We start from the raw sequence: 20287 nt of genomic DNA on the forward strand, positions 1-20287 counted from the left end.
TCCTTTCTTTTTACTTCTTTCCACCCAGTTCGGTGGCCCTCTTCACCTAACAACCAACAAGATTGGACTTGTTTCTTACATGTTCGGTTGATTCGACATGTCTCCCCTTGAGGGCCGGACGTTGTCACGAGACTTATGATTTCTTTTTGATGTATATGAATACCCCCGGATTTCCAGGAATATGGGAGCTTGGCTCTCAAGGAGTTTTATGGGGGAGATAGACTTGTTTATAGAGAGGTTGAATAACTACCATCGTTCATCCAAAAAAATTTGACAATTTTGCTACAATACTTTTGCCCATGTTTCATTGAAAGACTTGTAAATTTGCCTATGGGGAGGGGACACCAGTTACGGGGAGCAGCAGATCGACCTGAAAGAAAAGAGAAAAAAGCGACAAAAGGCCAAAAAAAAATCGGATCTAGACCCATGATTGGCGATGTCCCTGTGGAGCTTTGTGTCTTTTTTTTTTCACGCCCAAAGAAGTTGTGTGGGAGGGGTTCAAGTCTAGACCAAGTGATAGACAGGGACCCTCCAACCAAAACGAAATCTTTTATTTCTCTCTTTGACAAAGTTCAACTCCATGCACGATCTTCCCCGCGCTCCGATTCGCCCATCTGCACCGAGGCGCTGGACAGTGGAGACACCCTTCAGGGCGGAAATACAGCCGCAGCCATTCGTCGCCAACCGAAGATCCTCCGCCAGTCGGAAGACAAGCCTGGACCCTGGACGGTGCATGCTGGAGTCGACAAAATCCAGTGTTGTACGTGTCGCAGTCTCCAGTCTCCACCGAGGCTGAGATAGAGAGCGAATGATCGGAGATCCGGGCGCACCGTTTCGTGTTTCAGGGACCCTGGAGCAAACCGGTTGTTCTATTGTTCGCTTGAACGGAGCGTGTGTGTATGATTACCTGATGCAGGTACTCCCGTACTGTACCTAAAGACATTTTCAATGGCCATGTTCCACATCACGGTGTGTTCCTGAAAATGCGGTCATCGGATACCCACACCAGCAAGAAAAGTTTGCACATGGAAATCCACGAAAAGGTACGAAAGTTACCTGCCGATTTCTCCATGCCGACAGAGAACACTGTTGGCCACTGCGAACACTGTTCTCTCTGGTTCCTGTGGTTCCGGTGGAACTTCACCGGCGACAAGTTGGTTCGGGCACTGCCCGAGTTTGGGCGAACCAACACTCACTCGTGCGAAATTGGTGGATCGTCCAATGGCAATACAATTCTTTCCCTCGGCTAAAGGTTGAACCATTTTACACTTCTTCGCCGATTAAAAGGTGTTCTCCAAGTCTCCCGTTCCAAATGAAACCCCCGCTAAGGGTCCCTAGTCCCGCGGGTCTCTCGACTAGAATCATCCGGAAGGAATTGGTGTAACCTTAAAGAGGCGCAAACTCGAAGTTTAAAAAGTATACTCTTTTGGGTATGCGAAAAGGTCAATTTGATGCAGAAAACCGTTTCTTGGGCTTGACAATTCCCGTGGATGGGATGGGTTTGGGTTCTTGGTGCCGAGATAATCGATGCTCTTGGTGCCCAACTGGGTTAGGCAAGAAGGCTAGAAAAAAGTGCCACGACAGAATAGGCGTGACTCATCCTCGTCGAATCTCGCCAATCATGCCGAGCATTAATATTGGAACAATTATTGGACTGGGGCAGCAAGCAGCCCCTATTGCGGTCGCCATCTCGGCGAGCTCCGACGCTTCCGGTTGACCGCATCCTTCATCTGTATGTATGGCTGTACTATCGCTGAGATCGCATGGCAGTAGAGGAGGGACATTTGATAATTATAATATAAAAATCAACCTTTAAATGTTCGGTTCATTTGTATGCACACGCCCATAAGGCTGGGGAATGGTATCTACAACGGCGCCCAAGTTTGAATGGCATCAGGAAGTTCCCTTTCGGGACTTCCACCATTCGCGCCACCGCTCCATCGTCCGGTTCGATCGCATGATCTTGAGAAAGGCGTATGCGGCGAGTCGATAGATGATAGTGCACACACCAAGTGCCATGATATTCATCGGCCCGCTCTTATCAAGGTTATACAGAGCAAGCACTTGCTCCCCAGTTTCAATGGGACACTGCCCATTTGCAAGTCGCTGGGATGCTGAACAGTCGAAATGCTGCCCATGCAGGGAGTAAGGGGCAAGGTTAGCAATGGCATACTTGATCGGAGAGAGATAATTGATGCCTTGCAAGACCTCATTCACATTTAAACTCATGACGCCGCCAAGAATCGTCGAAATGGAGAGTAAGATCGATGTCACGTTGACGGCGAAGCCCACATGCGAAAACAGCGTGCAGAACACTATTCCAACAGATTCACCGCAGCTTATGATGCAAAAGCAGTTGAAGGCACTGATAAGAAACATTTGGACATTGCGTTTGAGATTATCTGCAAAGGCAGCCATCACTCCAAACACCAGTGCGGAAATGATTTCAAACGGGACTTCAATCGCCGTGTAAGACAAGATGAATGTCTCGGCTGAATAGCATCTGTCGGCCTCTTCGCGATAAAAGACGTCGCGCTCGTTCGGATAAATGGCGATATTTTGAAGCATACCTGTTGGAAATTAGCCTCTGTTTCAAAGAGTAACAGAACGACGGGCCTTCTTCATTACTGACCAACAAAGTATAGCGCGGCAAACTCTTGGATGAAACCCATCCGTGACTGCACTGCTGGGTAATCATTTTTCAGTGGCGCGAAGAATAGTGCCATAATAATGGCAATGCCGACAATCTGCATTGATCGAGCCATCACAAGCGGTGGTTGGCGCCAAAAGTTCAGGAATGATCGATGTAGAACTAGTGGGAAGGTGATGCGAAATGGCAGCATCTGTCGACGGAGACTACCCAGTTCGGCCGGGGTTGCAATCTTGGACGAGGTACGTTCAAGTTGAGGGATCGCATCGGTCCACTTAGTGATCAGCTTCTGCACTCGCTCGCGAGTCAAGATCTCACGATCTTCCTGCTGGAGATCGACTGTTATCAGGTCTAATACAAAGTCGGCTGGGTTGGTCGATCGTGGGCATTCATGGCCCAATGTAGCAAAATGCACCAGCATCTGCTTTCCGGGTCCTGCATATACTGGATAACCGCCACGAGCCAAGAGAAGCACCTGTGAGAAATGCCCAAAGAGATCAGAACGTGACTGATGGATTGTCATGACCAGTGTACGACCTTCAGCCGCAAGACCTTGAAGTACCTCTATGATCGACATCGCCGTAAAAGCATCAAGCCCTGATGTTGGCTCATCCAACAGTAGCACTTTCGGATCTGTAAGGATTTGAATGGCAATGGTGACTCGACGCTTTTCACCACCGCTTATTCCCTTAATAAGTTCATCTCCGATGAGATTGTCGGCGCATTCTTTCAGTCCCATCTTGTAAAGAATCTCCTCAGCTCGGCGATTCTTCTCCTCACGCGACATCCACGATGGGAGCCGCAGCCCTGCTGCAAATCTCAGGCTTTCACGGACTGTCAAGGATGGCATGAGAGCATCATCATCTTGGGTCACGTACGAGTTCACTGAGCGAATGACATTTTCGGATGGCTCAGCCCCATTGTACAGCATGCGTCCGTGGACACGGTACTTATTTCCGATCGAGTCATGAAGTCTACAGGCAATAGAGTTAAGTAACGACGTCTTTCCACTGCCTGATGGTCCCATGATGATATTCAATTCGCCTGGCCGAAACTCGGCAGTGATCGGTCGCAGAATTTGAAGTTTTTGCGAAGCTTTCCAAGGAGATCGTTGCTTTTGAATGTCCAAGGCGTACTTGTCCAATGATATAGCCAGCTGTCGTGCTTCCTCTGCAGGACGAATTGCAATCTTTGCCTTTCCAGCAGAGGGGTCTGATTCTGACTGTCGAGCTTGGGCAATATCAATCGCGAAACGATTATACTGCAACAAGAGGCCGGCAACAAAATAGTGGCCGAATGCAAACGCCACAAGCACCACGATGGGCCGCCAAATCCAATTAGACGGCATGCCTAGACTCTCCATAATGTACTTTCCAGTATACTCTTTGCACTCTGGATTCAATGAGTTGTCTGAATATGGGCAGTCATAAAACTGACCGAGCTCCGAGCTTCCAGTCCCAATAAACTCATTTGCGCAAAGCGCTCCGAAGGTGTAAAATGTATAAGCACACCACTTCAACCACCGCACATAAACCGGAATCTGCTGCGACTGCACAAAGTATCCACAGGCAAAGGATTGCAGAGTAAATGATAGATTACCCACCAGACTAGCTCCTGGGAAGCTCCTTGCGATGCCTATCGACACGGCAGCAAATGTCACAGCAATGTAATGCGTAAGAAGCGCCAAGGCGAAGAAGATGAAGAATTGGGCCACTTCCAGGCGATATCCGACCATGAAATAGAAAATTATGGAGAAGAGAAGTGGCACAGGTAAATCTTCTAGGGGAAACCGTGCAAGCCTGCGACTCAGCAAAAATGCCGGAACCCCAACGACTCCTTCGTTGCGCTCTCGATCGAAAAGACGAATGTCGATTGTCAGCCGGTAAGTCTCATACAAGAGAATTAGATAGCCGTTCAGGCTGGAAGCAGTGTAAAGGCTACCCTGCCGTGAGCGGATTCCCGCAAGATCTTCGCCAAGCTGCAAGAATATCCAACCACAGATGACAGCCATGCCAACAGCCTCAAGCAAGCTCCCAGCAACACCCATTGGGTCTCGAATGGTAGTCGTGTAAGTGCGCGATGTAAGCACGCGCAACTGTCGGCGAAATGATACTGTTTTCATGCCTCCCGTATCGACTGCGCCCGGTGGTGATGGCATTTCAATGACTTCTTTCTCGGGATTCTCAGCGCTCGACAATTGTAAAAAATGAGATCGCCATGTCTCTCGTAAATGATCAACCCTAGCATGTGACGCAGTTTCCTGGGCTTCACTTCGATTATCGACAGCAGCCAAATCGATGAGGTATTCGGCAGGGTTCACAAAGGGAGGAAGAACGTAACCACACTGCTCGAAATGAGACACCGAATCTGCCACAGGCCCGCTGTACAGCGGAGAACCTCGCGCCAAAAGGATCACGTTGTCGAAAAGACTCCAGATTTCCGAACGAGGTGCGTGGATAGAGACAATAACCGTTCTCCCATCGTGTGCCAGTCGCTTTAATGTCCGAATAATCTGGAAAGCACTGGTCGCATCGAGACCCGTCGTCGGTTCGTCGCAAAATAAAACAGATGGGTTTGCAAGTATTTGTACTCCAATACTGGTCCGTCGCTTTTCTCCGCCACTGCATCCCTTGTGGGCTGTTGTTCCGATTCTTGTATTGGCACATTCTTTCAGCCCCAGCTCAAGAATAACCTGCTCCACAATAGCGCGACGCTCTTCTTTGGTGGTTGGCGGTGGTAAGCGAAGATCAGCCGAGTATTGCAAAGTCTCCCGAACTGTCAGGGTGGGTATCAAGACATCTTCTTGCATGACATAGGCGCTGCGAACGCTTTCAATACTCGTGTTGCCGTTGAAAGTGGTCGTTCCCGACATATCTGCCCTGGACAAGGACATACGGCCAGCCATTAAGTTGAGGAGAGATGTTTTGCCCGATCCACTACTTCCAATAATGGCTGTCAAACTGCCACTTGACATGGTCGCACTCACCCCCTGAAGAACATTTTTGGAATTGCCTTCGATCCTGTGGCCACGGAGGCGCTGCCAAATTTCAGCGGGTGATGTTCCCCATATTGGGGAAGATGTGTCGATGTCGAGTGAGAGATTCTTGATATTTACGTCGACGGGATTGACAGCCCGCAACGAAAGGTTGTAGACCTCGTCCAGAAGACCAGCATCAAAGGTCGCATCTTTCGGAACATTAAGTTCTGAAACAATATCGTCCTCCTCCATTGTTAATGTCCGACCTGGTTCTCGTGGTGAGATGGTCTTGAAAAAACAGCTATGTGGGGGCTGCCGTTAGAGACCAGGATCATCCACACATCAATGTATCTTTAGAGACCCCTATTCCAATGTCTCGGCTGCATTGCCTCTGATTCTTGCTCTCGGGAGATCGAGTGATGTGCAAGAGTAGGCAGTCTATGCTTGATGTTGGATGATGGCAGAATGACGGGATCTGGATAGATCCACACCCAAACCAAGACATCGCCTAAAATTTTTCAGTTCGACCTTCATGCAGCTCACGACCTTGCGCTACCACATGAAGGTAAGGTTGTCGAGGCCCATGCGATAGGATGAGATCCACATTTCCACAAAAAATAAGCCCACCCGGCCAGTGATACCTAGGTATCCCGGCTTAATAATCAGACGTTGATACCTTACCTAGAAGCGAGGAGGCGCTTTTGCCTAATCGGGCAGTTCTAGATCCCAGGCTCCCTTCATCCGGCTAGGCGATCGCTGGAGTTTTATGGTAGGTACGGGGTAGACATCTAAAAGACCAGGGAGATTGATGCTCAGATAAACTTTAATATCCGCAGTGGTTTAAAGATTTACTGTTACACGTATTCAGGTTCAGTATTAGTAGTTTTATGTAAAGTTGCTTTATGTACAATGTGTATTGTTCTATTCAACCGTCACTGAATAATCGTATTATTTAATAACCCCCAGGTCCACTCTGAACGGTCTCTCCATTGGCAACCTTGAGCTCATTAATCATGGCCGACCGAATAACACCAACATCTGTGTTGACAGAGACCATATCGAATCCTTGTTGGATGCGCACGCGGGCATCCTCACCACCAGTGCCTAGGAGATATTGTTAGTACTTTCAAATCCCCAAGCATTGGATCGATTGGAACGTACAGAAAATAGCAGCCTTCTTGCCAGCCGCGTGGGCAGCTTTCTTAATCCGCTGGATGGCAGCCTCGTGCTCCTCGCCGCAACGAGTAACACCCATCTGCCTGGCCAAATCGAAGGGCCCAATGAGAAGCACATCAATTCCGTCCACTGCCGCGATTTTCTCGACCTCTGAAACGCCTGAGCGAGACTCGATTTGCACGAAAGTGGTCAGGCCGTCATTTGCACCATCGTCATGGTCAGCACCGGGGTCAACTCCAGGGAAGGAGTGAGGCGCAAACATCGGTCCATAGCCACGAGTACCAAAGGGTGGGTACCGGGTCCACTTAGCGATATTAATAGCATCGGCCTGGTTGGGAAAGAAATGTAGGTGAGCTTTCGGGTTCCTTCGATTGATAATGGCGAGGAATCGGGAGCGACTGTTCTAGCTCGGGGGCACATACCTCTGTGTGGCACATGGGTGTCATTACACCGTGGGCACCAGCGTCGAGAGCACGCTTGATCATCCATTCCTCGGCGCAGGGAACTCGAATAATGGGGCTGACGCCTTCGGAGCCGATTGCGTTGTTAAGCTGCGTCTCTGTCAGCTACTAGACTATACCTTGCGTTGTTTCGCTGGCAAATTTTGGCTTTGCTCGAGGACTAACCTCATAGTAGTGGTTATCGGAGATAAGGCCGTGCTCGGCATCAACCAGAATCCAACTGAACTTGGCAGAAGATCCTGAGGCGCCGTGGATAATAGTCTTAGCGAGACCAGCGCTAGGAAGCCTGTATCCGAAGCAAAGGGTCAGTCTGGGGTCAAGCGAGACTTTTTATTCATGCATGATGGTGAAGATTGGTACTTACGTGAGCCAGAACCCGAAAGCGGCTGAGGGACCCTTCAGGGCTGATTGGACTGGAGTGTTGAATGGCATGTTGGTTGATGATTGAGCAGGCTATTCAGAGAGTTGAAGAAGTTGGGATGAAAAAATGACAACCTCAAGAGGGGGGATTGAAAGCGTGGGGTGAAGCTCGGGACATCATTGCCGCGGGGGCAGTCGGGGTAACTCCGCGCGGGGTTTGCTCTGATACGCCCGTCGGCTACCCGGATACGTTCTGCAACACACACGCCTGCTACATATCCGAATTTCTGTGTTCCTTTTCTCTCTTCAATGTATACAATATCCATGCTGGTCATGGCCTATTCGTATTCTTTCATTAATGCTAAAATATTATATGCTCACAAGATACCTGTTACTGCCGCGAGCATATGTCTATCCAGTCTCGCGGCTTTCGGGAAAATAACCCCCGAGGCATATCAATACTTGGAAGAGAAAGTGAGAAGTAACCAGGTGTCTGTGATATATAAAAAGAGATTTTTACTTCTCAATATACTTATCCTCATCAAATGACTTACTTTTTTACCTTACTAGTATACATCAGTGGATCATAAGCCAATTCCCGTGGGCTGTTGATGTTATTCAATGACATCAAGCGGTTTGGTCTAATCTTCAAACTTCTACCTTCAGTGATGATATTCTTCCTCTAATTCCAATCTTCTCCTCTTCCGTGAGCTTCAGCTGAAATAAATTTTCCAAAATTTGAACCCTCTCTTTCTCAGTCTGACATGTCTGGAGAAGCACGTTCTTTCCACCCGTATTCTTCTTCACCTGCTCTTGATCAAGTATGACTTTACCAGTAATAATTCCATCTTCCTGGAGAAATTTCACCACGAGTATCTTTGTTGTCAGGAATGAATCCGGACTTCGGCTCGTAAAGAAATTCATGACCTCAAAGTCCTTCAGCGTAAACTCAATATCAGTGAAGCTATATCCAACTGCCCACGCTTGATCTTCGGCATTTCGAAATTGATAGATCCATCTTCCTTGTTGTCCATCGGATAATACCATCGTTGTCCCACGGACCAGTCGCAAATCCTGGGTACCCAGGTTATGCACTACCGAGCCCGAGATCAATGGCACAGGGACTTTGGGACCATTCCCACCATATCCAACATCGGCTAGATACTGGATCTGGTCGGAAAGTGTTACAATATTCACAGAATGTTCCCTGTTCGCGGATAATCATTAAGTTAAAAATGCTTTCTTTTTCTGGGACTGAGTGCTACTCACCAGCCCGTCCATCCCGCCGGCTGGCCATCTCCTGTTCGATGAAGTCGAGCTCCTGTCAAATACACCTTAAACCCGAAGAATCGTAGAAGATGATAAAAGAAGATGTTATTCTCCATACAGTATCCGCCACGCTTTTTGTCGACAAACTTCTGGTATATGACATTCACGTCAAGTGAAATATAAACATCTTTTGCATAATGCAAAGCCAAATTTTCATAAGGAATTGTTGAAAGATGATATGCTTGGAGAGCAGATAGAAGATCACTATTCAAAGTCGGGCTATTCTGAGGCCAGTATCTGTGCGGCAGTTCAATGTGCCGAAGATACTTGTCGACTTTATCCGCCGACAAGGCGGACAGAGTGTCGGGGTCAAACATCATGATTTCGAGAGAGAAGATTCCGATACTAAATCTGAGCAACTCCTGAAATATGTTAAGGAAGAGATAGCAGAGGATTTTTTGATTATCAGGCTTGGGTTTCGCATTTGGCTGTTGAATTCGGCAGTACCCCACTGGCCATGATCTGGTTTCGCATTACCGCTCTAGGAAAGTCCACGCGGGTGTGGACATGGCCCTCTTCCCCCTCGGTTGTGAAATTGAGTTACTGGCAAGGTTTCAGTAATACAATAGATACTTCTATGATATAATTATTGTTAAGTCGTATCGGCGAAGCTGACTCAATAACGGCTCAATGCAGCACATCACTATACCTATTAGTACCAGCTTCAAGCATGACCCGATGCGTATCCATGTGCATGGAAACATGGCTTTTGACGTCCTGTAGCTCTTTTCCGATGTTAATTCTCTCTTACATCGCACTGGGCAAGACCTGCAGACTAATCTTTAGCTTGGCTCAATGTCACCACGTCCAATAGTAGAAGTGTTGGTTAAATGTGCGTTTGGTTCCAAGGTTAGTTTATACTAGTACTTGGAAAAGGGAGCTAGTCGTTGGTACAAAAAGGTTAGCCCTGATCTAGCTTCTAAGGTTCTCTTATTGCACAGATGGGTTTTCCAAACCAATGTTCCTCTAGACCGTTAGGGTCTATGTGCTGGTACCTAGACTTAGAAACAAAATGATGCTACCCTTCGCCTCTGATAAAGACTTCGAGTACTTGGGGGGCAAAAGTCGAATAGCGAAAGCGGAGAGAGAGAGAAGGCGCCAGCGGAGAAAAAAAAAAAGGCAAGCATAGTAGAACAGAAATAGCAAACAAGAACATGCAAGAGTATGAGGTGGTGATGACAAAACGCAAATATTAGTAGTGGACAGAAGGATGCGCCGTGCGAGCGCTTGCCCATGTGCACACACACTGACCACAGTAATAACCAAGGTTAGGTACCTAGGTAGGCACACCTGGGCAGTTACAGAAATATACTAACTCGGCAAATTATGTTTCACTACTACTATTAGTATTACACACAAGATCATTGAATTCAAGTTGGATACCTTTTTCGCTTTGTTACCAAAACTTCCGTTATGGTTGCGAGAGTACGACCATGTTGCCATGCACTATTTAGACTTGAAGCTGGCTACAGTCTCTCTTTCAATTTACGAATATGAAAGTACCCATTATCTACCTTCAAATGAGAAACACTGATATTATCAGGCCGGTGGAGGGCCGAAGATCCTTCAAGTTCGTCATTGAATCGCATTTGATCACATTCACATTCACATTCACATCAACATTCAGAACCAAGGTCCTCAATCATACAGTTACATCAAAAGGAATCATGGGAGCAATAGATGTCACGGGAACCAGCTAAAGTAGACCTATCTTAGCAGACCTGTAAGTCAGGTCACAAGAAAAGTCGGGGGAAACTTCTAGTACAACTTGAACCAGTTGTAACGACACAAGTGTTTTAAAATGGATCTGAATTTTAGCCCTACGCAGGGGTCAACCCGATAAAAGGCATCTCAACGACAATCGTAAATGCTAAGATCTCATTGACAGAAATTCCCCTAATTAAGATCTACAGAAAAAGCATTATGCTTATCACCCCACCGCTCATTTCCCCCTGTTCCTGCAGATGATGCGGATGGGATGGGGCCGGAACATCCCCATGCGATCTCCATTGATCGTCTTTATGAATGACGCCTTTAGCGCGAGAAAACCCCCCGAGAAGAACGAGCACCCGGTTCTCCACAGCAAGATAAGTCGGATCAGCGGAGAAGGAATTAGCTTGCTGCAAGTGCTGAGTACTAATACAATCGCAAAATTAGAATACGCAGGAGAATGCACGTCACTGTATGGCGTAATCGTAGAATTGCTTTTATATCGAATCCCGGTATGTACCTAGGTAGTCACAGGGACGATATTCTAGAATCATCTTGAATTAGAGAAACTTCCTGCACTTCTTCAACCTAGATGTGGCCTGAGGTACAAAGATACCTTTACAGAACCTCCGACATCGGAATTCCTCTCTGTCCTGCAATGTTCAGAATCTTATTAGCATGGCTGTTTCAGACCATTACAAGGCTGGCTTTTCACCCGCGGCTGCTGCAACAATGGCTCAACTGGGTACTACATTGTGAAATCCTGCTGGCTAGGTATGCGCTAACGGGACTGGGATGTTTAGCCCAAAACTGCCTAGAAACCCGGACTCAGTGGTACCAGCCCAACGTGAAGGTAGGGTAGTGAGTTCGTATAAGATTTCCAGGCCTTAGAAAATCATTCCTGTAACCGACGAAGAGAAGGATCCTACGTGCAGCTATAGACTGCCAGCGGAACCGAACAATATTCTGACAAGTGGCCATGAAGGCCCCTCTAGACGCAAGCCTACATATGATGTAGCCATAATAAGATGCTTCCTCGGGCTCAATATCATTCTATATCGGGCTGAAAGGGTGGCATTGCGAAGATCCCGTCCAAGTTTAGAATATACGAGATACTCGCAGTAGTCCCTCCTAGACTGGATTGTCGGTCTTTCGACGACATCACCTTTCCTGCTTGCAAGTTAGCTTGTGATCGGAAATGGCTGCAAGTACTGTTGGTGACTCGGAATTTGGCAAACTAATATTAATAGATTGATCAACTGTAGCTAGTAGTACCTAGGTACAGCTGCTAGTGGGCGTCACTTGCCTGGGTCATCTTGACATTCCAAGGTTCTTTAAGTTCCAACCTGAAGGTTGTTGACTGATCTCATCCCCGGCCTGCAACTTGAATTACAATAGACCCGACCTCATTCGCTCTTAAAACTTATTCACTTTCAGAGGAGTACTTTTGCTTGTTATACACGTCATATTTCACTTTCACATGAGCAGAAGTTAAGAGTAAATACAAAGCCATCATAAATATATACAGCATTGGCCAGTTCAGGAGTAGGAGATCCAATAGCTCGCCGTCCAAATAAATCAAATGGCAAACGCCCTGTCGTCATCGGTAATGTACCCCGCTGATCATGTGAGTACCAGCCCGCCAAAGAAAGAAATAAAAACACCACCTCGACTTTTAGGCTCTGAAATTTGTGCGTGTCGTGTGCAGAACAGCAAAGAGGGAGTACAGTTGTAATAAATGGGACTGTCCCGAAAGGGCATGTGATCGACGTCAGTAGACACTCGATCCCCGCCCTTTCCCCAAACCCCCGGTCAAACCCCCTTACAGCGGGGTTTGTGAGACAGCCACATACAGAAGGTATGTACTCGCCGACTAGCATGAAACACACACGAAATGCACAGGCCAAATCCCCCACCGAATGCAGATGCGGACCCAAAGCAACAAAAAACAAAACAAAACGCCACATAACATAGTACAGTCTCCCCAAAGGAAAGATCATCATGTGGAATGTGAGACATTCAAAAACAAGTAGTCAAGAGAAAAGTGAAGTGAAGAGAAGTGAAGAAAGGGTATCAAATCAAAAGGTAGGTAAGAGAAAGTAAAGAGGGATGGGAAGAGCAGCCTAGGTAATGAGGAAGTCCATATTCATGTCATGGATGATCTTCTCCCAATCCCAGCTGTCCTCGATTTTCGTGTCCATAATCTCCCAGACCTGCGTGACAACCTTGAAAGCAGGTTCGATGTTACGCAGATTGGAGTAAGACTTGAGGGTCTCGAATCCTTTTTGGATACGTTCACGTTGCTCCGCCACGAATGCAGAGCATCCAAGCAAGAAGAGTGGCATAAGGACAATGCTGTAAGCACCGGCATCTTGCGGCAAGCGATCCAACCAGGACAGGCCATCGTCAACAACTTGGGCGATTTTCTCGCTTGGACGCGAGGGGCGAATTGTGCGGTAGAGGTAGACCCAAGTAGACTGTCTGTACAGTTGGGCCAGGAAGAAGTTCGGGGTGTCCTCCTCGTGCGAAGTCTGCCAGGTCCGAATGGCCGTATCAACCTGAACTGCCTCACTCAGAGTTTGATAGTCCACGGCCGGCTCATATCCTTCGTTGAATCGTTGCCGAATGCGATCCCGTAGTTGGGTGATCTCCGAGATATAGTTGAATAAACCATCAAAAACACCCAAGAACATGCCAGCCTGGGCGCCCGGTACAAAGTCGGGAAGATGCATTCCTCCGGAGTTCAGGGCGGGTCGGCGGTCCAAGGAAGTGAGAGCATTGGAGATGTCATGATACTGGAAGAACTCGACGATAAACTGGCGGAACTTTTCATTCCGAGGCTGTTGCGACACAAGGAGATACCTGGCGGCATCCATGTGCGGTCGATATTCGCCATTCGTCTCCCCTTCGCAGATTGTATTCAGACTGAGGGCGATAGTCGAGGCGATGATAGGGTCCTCCACTAGAAGCTGCTCGTCTTGATCCCCGTTCTGTGCTGAGGATGCTGTGATGTTGTCCTTCAAGTCCTGGATGGCTCGGTGGAAGTGGAAGTATTTGCGCTCCTTCAGCTTCGGCTCTGGGTCGAGGCCCGATAGATGCGATCCCGACAAACACATGAGCGAGTGCATCAACCCGCGATGTTGGGTTGCCATGGGCAGAAGGATCTCCTTGAAAGGGTTGGAGTCATCATTAACGAGGGTCAAGACGCGGCTGAAACCGTAAACGAAATGGTCGAGGAAACGGCGATCGATATCGGTTTCGATTCCGTCGATGAGGAGGGGGAGGTTGCGTGGCACAGCTGCCAGGGAGTGGGTGAGGACGGCTGTGGATGTGCGAGGTCAGTCAGTGGGTGATCCTTTGTTTGCGCCCGGTCCAAGTCCAAATCCTAATCAATACGTACCGTCCGCCATCTTCTGTCTCCCACTCTTCCAAATCTCTTTCGGGGGATAGCCCTCACAGACCACGGCATTCTTTTGACAGTTGAAACACCTGCGACACACCAAGAACACCGAATCAGTATGGAGAATCGACTTGAGATGAGAGTCGCATGGTACGACGCGATGGGATGAAAATCTCGGTCTGCGCGACCTGGAATGCGACTTACGCTGGCTTGGTCTCATCACACTTCTTCTTGCGACGACGACAAGTTATACAGCCGGTCTTGGAACGACCCTTGGTTATCTTGGCCTGGTTCCCTGGCGCAGGCAGAGGGTGCTTGCGAGGGCGACCACGTTTCCGTGGAACGGCGGCGGGAGCGCCCGAGTCATCGCGATTCCCCACATCAGACGGTTTGATGCTTTCCAGTTGGATATCCTCCTCGTCCAACTCTTCCACCTTTGGCATTCCGTCCATATCCACCATCTGTGGTTCCAACATATAATCGTCTGACTGGGTGAAGGCGTTCATGGAGATATCCAGGTCCGCTGGAGGGGATCGGTCTCCGCCATGCCAGTCGGGGGAATCGGTGGAAGTATCATCGGGACTGGCGCCTGTGCTGGTACTGGAAGTGCTGGCTCGAAGTCCAGAGTGGATTCCATGCGGGAGATTGGGCAACGGACCGGAACATCCCTCATCCTGCAACTCCGATCCGGTCAAATCTGCATGGGCGAATAGCGGAGAATTCTGCATGGACAACATTGAATATTTGGAATATTGGACCAGAAGATGCAGACAAAAAGAAGGAAAGGGAAAAAAGAGGGGAAGGGAAGGGGGGTAAGCCCTTCGAATGGGGGGGCGAGGGCCGAGTGTCGCGCTCGAGAGAGGATTCGGACTTGGAGTGCAAGAGAGGAGAAGAGAGAGTCGGAGGGGAGGGGAAAGGGAAAGCGGGCGCGGGCCCTAAATGGGGCGGGGAGGATGGGCGGTTATAATGTAGAAGGTAGAAGGTAGTAGCAGTAGTAGTAGTAAGTACTCCAAAGTGGACACAGGACTAGTACTAGTAGTAGTAGTTATGGAGACTGCTATGCCCAAGTGTGCTAGTATGGAGTACTTTAGAACGAATGCCAGTGGTTAGTGCGAGAGTCGATCAAACGGATGATCATGGACCATGTCATGTATGGGGAGAGGAAAAGAAAGAGAGAGCGGGGCGAGTGGAGGCCCGTCAGAATATATTCTAGATCGAATTCACTCAACAGAACAAAATTCGTAATGAAAAAGGGCCTGAGGTCATACGAACTGGGCTATATGAGTTTAACTTTGTATGCGGGGGAGGCTGCCCGGTATGTTGGATCTCACGCCCTGATTTGCAGTAATGAAGCGAGGAAAAATGGGGAAGGGGAAAGTGAAAAAAAAGAAAAGAAAAAAAAGAAAAAAAAGTGCAATAGTGTTTTTGTCGATTTCTTTTTGTTTTTATTATTATTATTCAATTTCCTTGCCCCCCCCACTCCATCACACACTGCCACAAAACGGGGGGGTTTGCCTCATGAACCCTCGCTCCACAAGTCCATACTCGACAAGGAAGGCGACAAGTAATTCAAAGATCTGATCTAGAAATGATCTTGATACACTCTATGGAGTACGGAGTAGTACGGAGTATATATGACTAATTGCTAGATTCTACTCTACTCTATTGTAACCACTCGATTCCACCGAGGTACCCCATCCAGGTTCGGGTTTAAGCCATACTGTACTAGCCATTATATTATACACTGGGTAACGCTAGGCAGTAGCTCTGCCCTCTGCTCTTTGCCTTTCGGACGCTGGGCTGCTACCTAGGTAGGCCACGAATTAGGCTGATTGAGTTATAATTCTTCGGCGATTCACGCATCACACTTGCAGGGGCAAATCGGACCGCCGGAAAACAAAGCATCCCCCCACAATTGACCGGGATGGTAAAGTAATCGTCGTTCCTTTGGTTGTTGGGAGGATCTTGGTCATTTGCTTGCCCTTTTTTTGATCGAGGGAAAGCGCGGCAGGTTGTACGGGGCCAAAATAGAAGAGTATGGAGTTACTCCATACTCTTTCTCATACTCATACTCATCCCAGGCTGAGCTTTCTCAACTCCAAGACTTGATCCCAACATGATTGATCCACGCATGGCTTTCCTCAGTACTCCGTACGGAGTACATACATATGACCCCTACTGCAACCTCTCCCTGTCGTCCCGGACCTTTCCTTTTTAGGTCTAAGCGCATCACCCATCTTCAATCCTTCCCTAGAGTACCTTAGGTACACTTGCAAGATCCGTTGACTTGGAAATCTGTTACGCAATGTTTCCCCTTTGTACATCGTACCGCCAACAATCTGGGGTAAGTGGGCCAGATCATCTCTAGAGCGACCAAGCACGGACATCCGCTGCAGGGAATCATCCAGATTCGGAGAGGCTACATACGTAGTCTCCTGCCTGCGGGTTCCACCCCAGCCTATGATATGTGTCCAGATCAGTCAATCCATGTTTCTCCCCCCCCATTCCAGTCTCCATCGGAGCTGAGTATGTACATGACAGTGACAGTGACAGTGACACTTTGTATCATCTTAACCTAACCACCATCCTAGCTCAGGCCCTCATCGGACCGGTGACCCAGCTTCTCTCAAAAGGGAGGGGGGAATGTGGCGAGAAAAGAGTAAGTGTAAATTACACTCACAGCACAGGACCCAAGAAATCTGCCGGCCGCTCAACTGGGTAATGGGCTAACTCTCACCATAACCGTCTGGATTTAATGACGACCCTCCCGGTGTCCTCGTATGATCGGAGTGGCCCCCCGATGGGCAAGCGACCGTTTAGCCATTTTCCATTCGCATCAGCTGAGACCCCAGTTGGGCCTCTCTCAGGTAAATCGACGCGAGAGTTTCAGCAGCGATCCTTGCTAGTTGCCTTCCAGTCCCCTTCAGGCCAGGTACCGGAATTTGCGGGCGCTCAGGGCTCGAGTGGGCTAGTCTGGTCGATTCTAGGCGACTAACCAGCTGGTCAAACGACCTTATGCAATCCGATGGGGTCCTTTTCCTTCCGTCCCATACAAATTAAATCAATCTCTTTTTTTTTCTTTTTTTCTCTTTTATTTCTTTCGTCTCGAGAAGAGATCGCCCTGCAAAGTCTATGATCTGACACTAAACTGCGGGATCCAATCATGCGCCCTAGGAATGTGTTGCAGACAGCTGTACGGAGTACAATACATACACAGTTTTAAGCTGCACTCTCTCCGCGACGCGGGACGACCCTCGCATAGAGTAGGAAGTTGTGTTGCATTTTTCTATGTATACCCCTGTCCCCTGTCTGTGAACCCACTCCCGCACAACCCAGGCGGGTCGTCCCTTTGTGACTCGAATTGACAAGAATGAAGGTTGTTCCCGCCCACAATCCCCGTTTGTATGAACGGAGTGGGGGGGGGGAATCACCGGTTAGTGCCGCCGAAGTATAGCCTATAGTTGTGTTACCCCCTACCTTCGCAGATTTGTTCGTTCTACCGGTCCCGCATGCATTTTGCCTTCCTAGTGTGGGGAAGAAGGAGAAGCGGCAAAAGAATAGAAACCATATGCTAGTCAAATTCAACACAACAAATACACCAAACTTGTCCCTCAGTAATTCCGTACCTGGCGCTTCGTGCGGATGACGCCTCCGAACTAAAAAGGGTGGTCCACCTGACCTCGTGTACTGATATAGCAGGTATCCCGAGAATGTTGATGATCCCGGCTGGATTGGCTGGCATGCAGCGACGACAGTGATCTTGGGCCTCTTGGTGCAGACTGACTATCCAATCATTTATATGAACCGGTCTCGGAGGCGAGTGGAGAAAAGACTGAGTGGAGAAGTGGGCCAGAACGCGGGTCCCCCCTTCGGTCGATCCGACGTAATTGTGGCCTTTTTTGCTCTTGACCCTCTCTTGTCTCTCGCTCTCTGCTGTTTCTTTCACTCTGTGACACGGGATGGAGACGAGGCTTGATGCTCTAGGAGTCTAGAGCAGGTCCCCGGGGCCACTCCGGCCTATAATAGCGCTAATATATTAAGGGCATGGCACATAAGCATGATCCAGCCACCGTTGGTTCGTGGAGGAACAGCCCCAAAAAAAGAAATGTGTCTAAATAGCTTTTTTTGATATTCCCCTTCCCAACGCTATTGACCGACTCGACTATCTCCACGAGGAGAATAAACAAACTTGAAGTCTCTGTCCGCACTGACCAGCTTGAAGTGGACTTTGTCTCTTTTTATACTTAGTTTGGCATTCTTTGCCAATGGCAGCCCTGCTATATGTCAGAAATCTTAGAAAACCACTGTCGCCAGTGGTCATCAGCCCACATAGGAACGAGGCGATCAGTACATTCCTGAGACATCTAGCGCTGCTTACAATCTTGTTTGATATTCCCAACTTCCCCACTCATCCACACCACCCTTGTCGGCCCTACTCGGGTCGGCTTCAACTCCATCTCGTGTGCTCCGTACAGATCCTAGCTGCTGCTTTCTCCAGTAAGGGAAAATGGCCATGCCGCACGATGACCGGCCAAGCCCCCGCTTTTCCTTTTAGCCAATCCACTCCTAATTTAGTTTTTCTTAGTCCAAGCCGGTGCGCCCAGGCTCAGCCACCAACTCGTGTACACTCCGGACCTTCCATGATGAAATTGCGAGCGGCAATTTGCGGGCCGCCCGACCCCGTGAACCCCCCAGAAGATGGGGGCGAGAGCAAAGGCAGCGGCTGCATGAAAACTTGAATCATGGAACATCGTGGAATCGTTGTCGCGTGTGCTTCGTACACGTACAGCGTGAGCGCTCTCCTTCCTATGGGGAAAATGAATATGTGACTAGCGAATCAGACGTGGTTGATTTTGAATAAGCATTCGTCCATTCCTGGAGTGTTGAGCCCGCAGCCCCTTTTACTGTCCAGATCAGAGGACTGAAATTCCGAATACCTCTCGAGGCCCTCGAGTTTACGTCCCATCGTCTTCTAGTTTTCTTTCACTGGAAATTCCCTTCAGTTGGGTAGAGAAAAAATGGTCTCGCCATGTCCTGAGTTCGGGCCACCGAGTGGATCAAGATCGCTCACATACCATTTGGCTGTCCCTGATCGCGGTCAAGCAATAGTTTGCCCAAGCTCGCCCGGTGGCAGGAGTCTCCAGACCACTCATTCTGGCATCTCATCAAAGCTGCATATTGGCATATGTATCAACTGGCGATCTATCATCAATAGCCTTGCCCATGACCGATAGTCTTGTCTGCTTGATCTTGGGGCCAGGTCAATGCTCAAATTCACGAATAGCTCTTTGCATCTCCGAGGAACACATCTGAGCGGGATGTAGGGCTTATCGGTAAGTGGAGTATCCCACACTACTGGGATGGATTGGCTTGACAGGCCAAATAACTATAACTGAGTCTTTGAGATGGACCCATGACTGCGCCTGGAGGGAGGTTGAGATTGCTGACCATCTCTCTTTTTTCTCCATGATTTTCTACCTGCGTCTATGATCCCCTTACTAACTCGGCTTTATCTGCATATTTTAATTTTAAAGTATTCGCCTTGTCTGTGGTAGAGGGCTGTATACCTCGGAAATCAATAGATCAAATTAAGCCCTTGTTCTCCCCATTACCCGGGACGGGATCATGATAAAGCCCATCACGCCATGATCTGCGCACATTTCTCATGGCATACGATTCGCCCTGACATCTGCGCGTCATCACTAGAGTATTAATTGCATGAGCACGAACTACTGGAGCGCAGGAACCTGCCATATCCCTCACACATGGTAACATCCCCCTCGTAGTTCAAATGACTAGTTGATCGCTAACCCGGTCCCGAGGGAACGGGTCGACCTTGGTAGACGGAGACGATACGAGAAAAGAAAAAAAGAAACGTCAGTCCCATGGGGTGGCGAACGAAACCTGGGTAACCAACTCCACGGAGCTGGAAATAGGGGCTGTGCTGGGCTGGTGACCAGAATGGTATACAGGCAAACATGCGCCCTGGAACGAGGGGTAAATTGTCTAAGCGATCCGTGATTCTTTGCTCTGTCACTCTATGGAGGAAGTACAGATTACAGAGTAGTAGATAGAGCCTCTTCGGGACAGCCGATATACCTAAACACGATCTAGTGATCCTAGTCTATGTACTCTTGCTGTCGGCCACCTGTGATGTGACAATAGTCTTTGTATCTACTTCGTAGCGGGTGGATCCTAATCACCAAGATAAATGTGCCAAAATC

The 20287-nt window shown here is 48.6% G+C and overlaps 4 protein-coding genes across 4 annotated transcripts; all 4 read right to left on the reverse strand.

Moving 5' to 3' along the window:
* Positions 1-1893: 1893 nt before the first annotated feature.
* On the reverse strand, positions 1894-5879 carry N7533_006795 (putative ABC efflux transporter; the record flags this gene model as incomplete). The annotated part of the gene is made up of 2 exons (XM_057103445.1): positions 1894-2570; positions 2633-5879. 2 exons carry the CDS (start codon positions 5877-5879, stop codon positions 1894-1896), a joined length of 3924 nt encoding a protein of 1307 aa, XP_056958402.1.
* A 700-nt stretch (positions 5880-6579) lies between these two features.
* On the reverse strand, positions 6580-7696 carry N7533_006796 (HpcH/HpaI aldolase family protein; the record flags this gene model as incomplete). The annotated part of the gene is made up of 5 exons (XM_057103446.1): positions 6580-6731; positions 6789-7131; positions 7226-7369; positions 7430-7550; positions 7629-7696. The coding sequence occupies 5 exons, from the start codon at positions 7694-7696 to the stop codon at positions 6580-6582; spliced, it is 828 nt and encodes a 275-aa protein (XP_056958403.1).
* Positions 7697-8272: 576 nt separating this feature from the next.
* N7533_006797 (arylamine N-acetyltransferase family protein) lies at positions 8273-9273 on the reverse strand (the record flags this gene model as incomplete). The annotated part of the gene is made up of 2 exons (XM_057103447.1): positions 8273-8831; positions 8894-9273. The coding sequence occupies 2 exons, from the start codon at positions 9271-9273 to the stop codon at positions 8273-8275; spliced, it is 939 nt and encodes a 312-aa protein (XP_056958404.1).
* A 3513-nt stretch (positions 9274-12786) lies between these two features.
* Positions 12787-14800, reverse strand: N7533_006798 (Zn(II)2Cys6 transcription factor; the record flags this gene model as incomplete). The annotated part of the gene is made up of 3 exons (XM_057103448.1): positions 12787-13985; positions 14064-14152; positions 14268-14800. 3 exons carry the CDS (start codon positions 14798-14800, stop codon positions 12787-12789), a joined length of 1821 nt encoding a protein of 606 aa, XP_056958405.1.
* Between the last annotated feature and the right edge of the window lie 5487 nt (positions 14801-20287).

Source organism: Penicillium manginii, assembly GCF_028828005.1.
Source record: "Penicillium manginii strain IBT 31320 chromosome Unknown utg000005l:1.0-5665137.0:1.0-5668048.0, whole genome shotgun sequence".
In the NCBI taxonomy this organism is placed as follows: domain Eukaryota; kingdom Fungi; phylum Ascomycota; class Eurotiomycetes; order Eurotiales; family Aspergillaceae; genus Penicillium; species Penicillium manginii.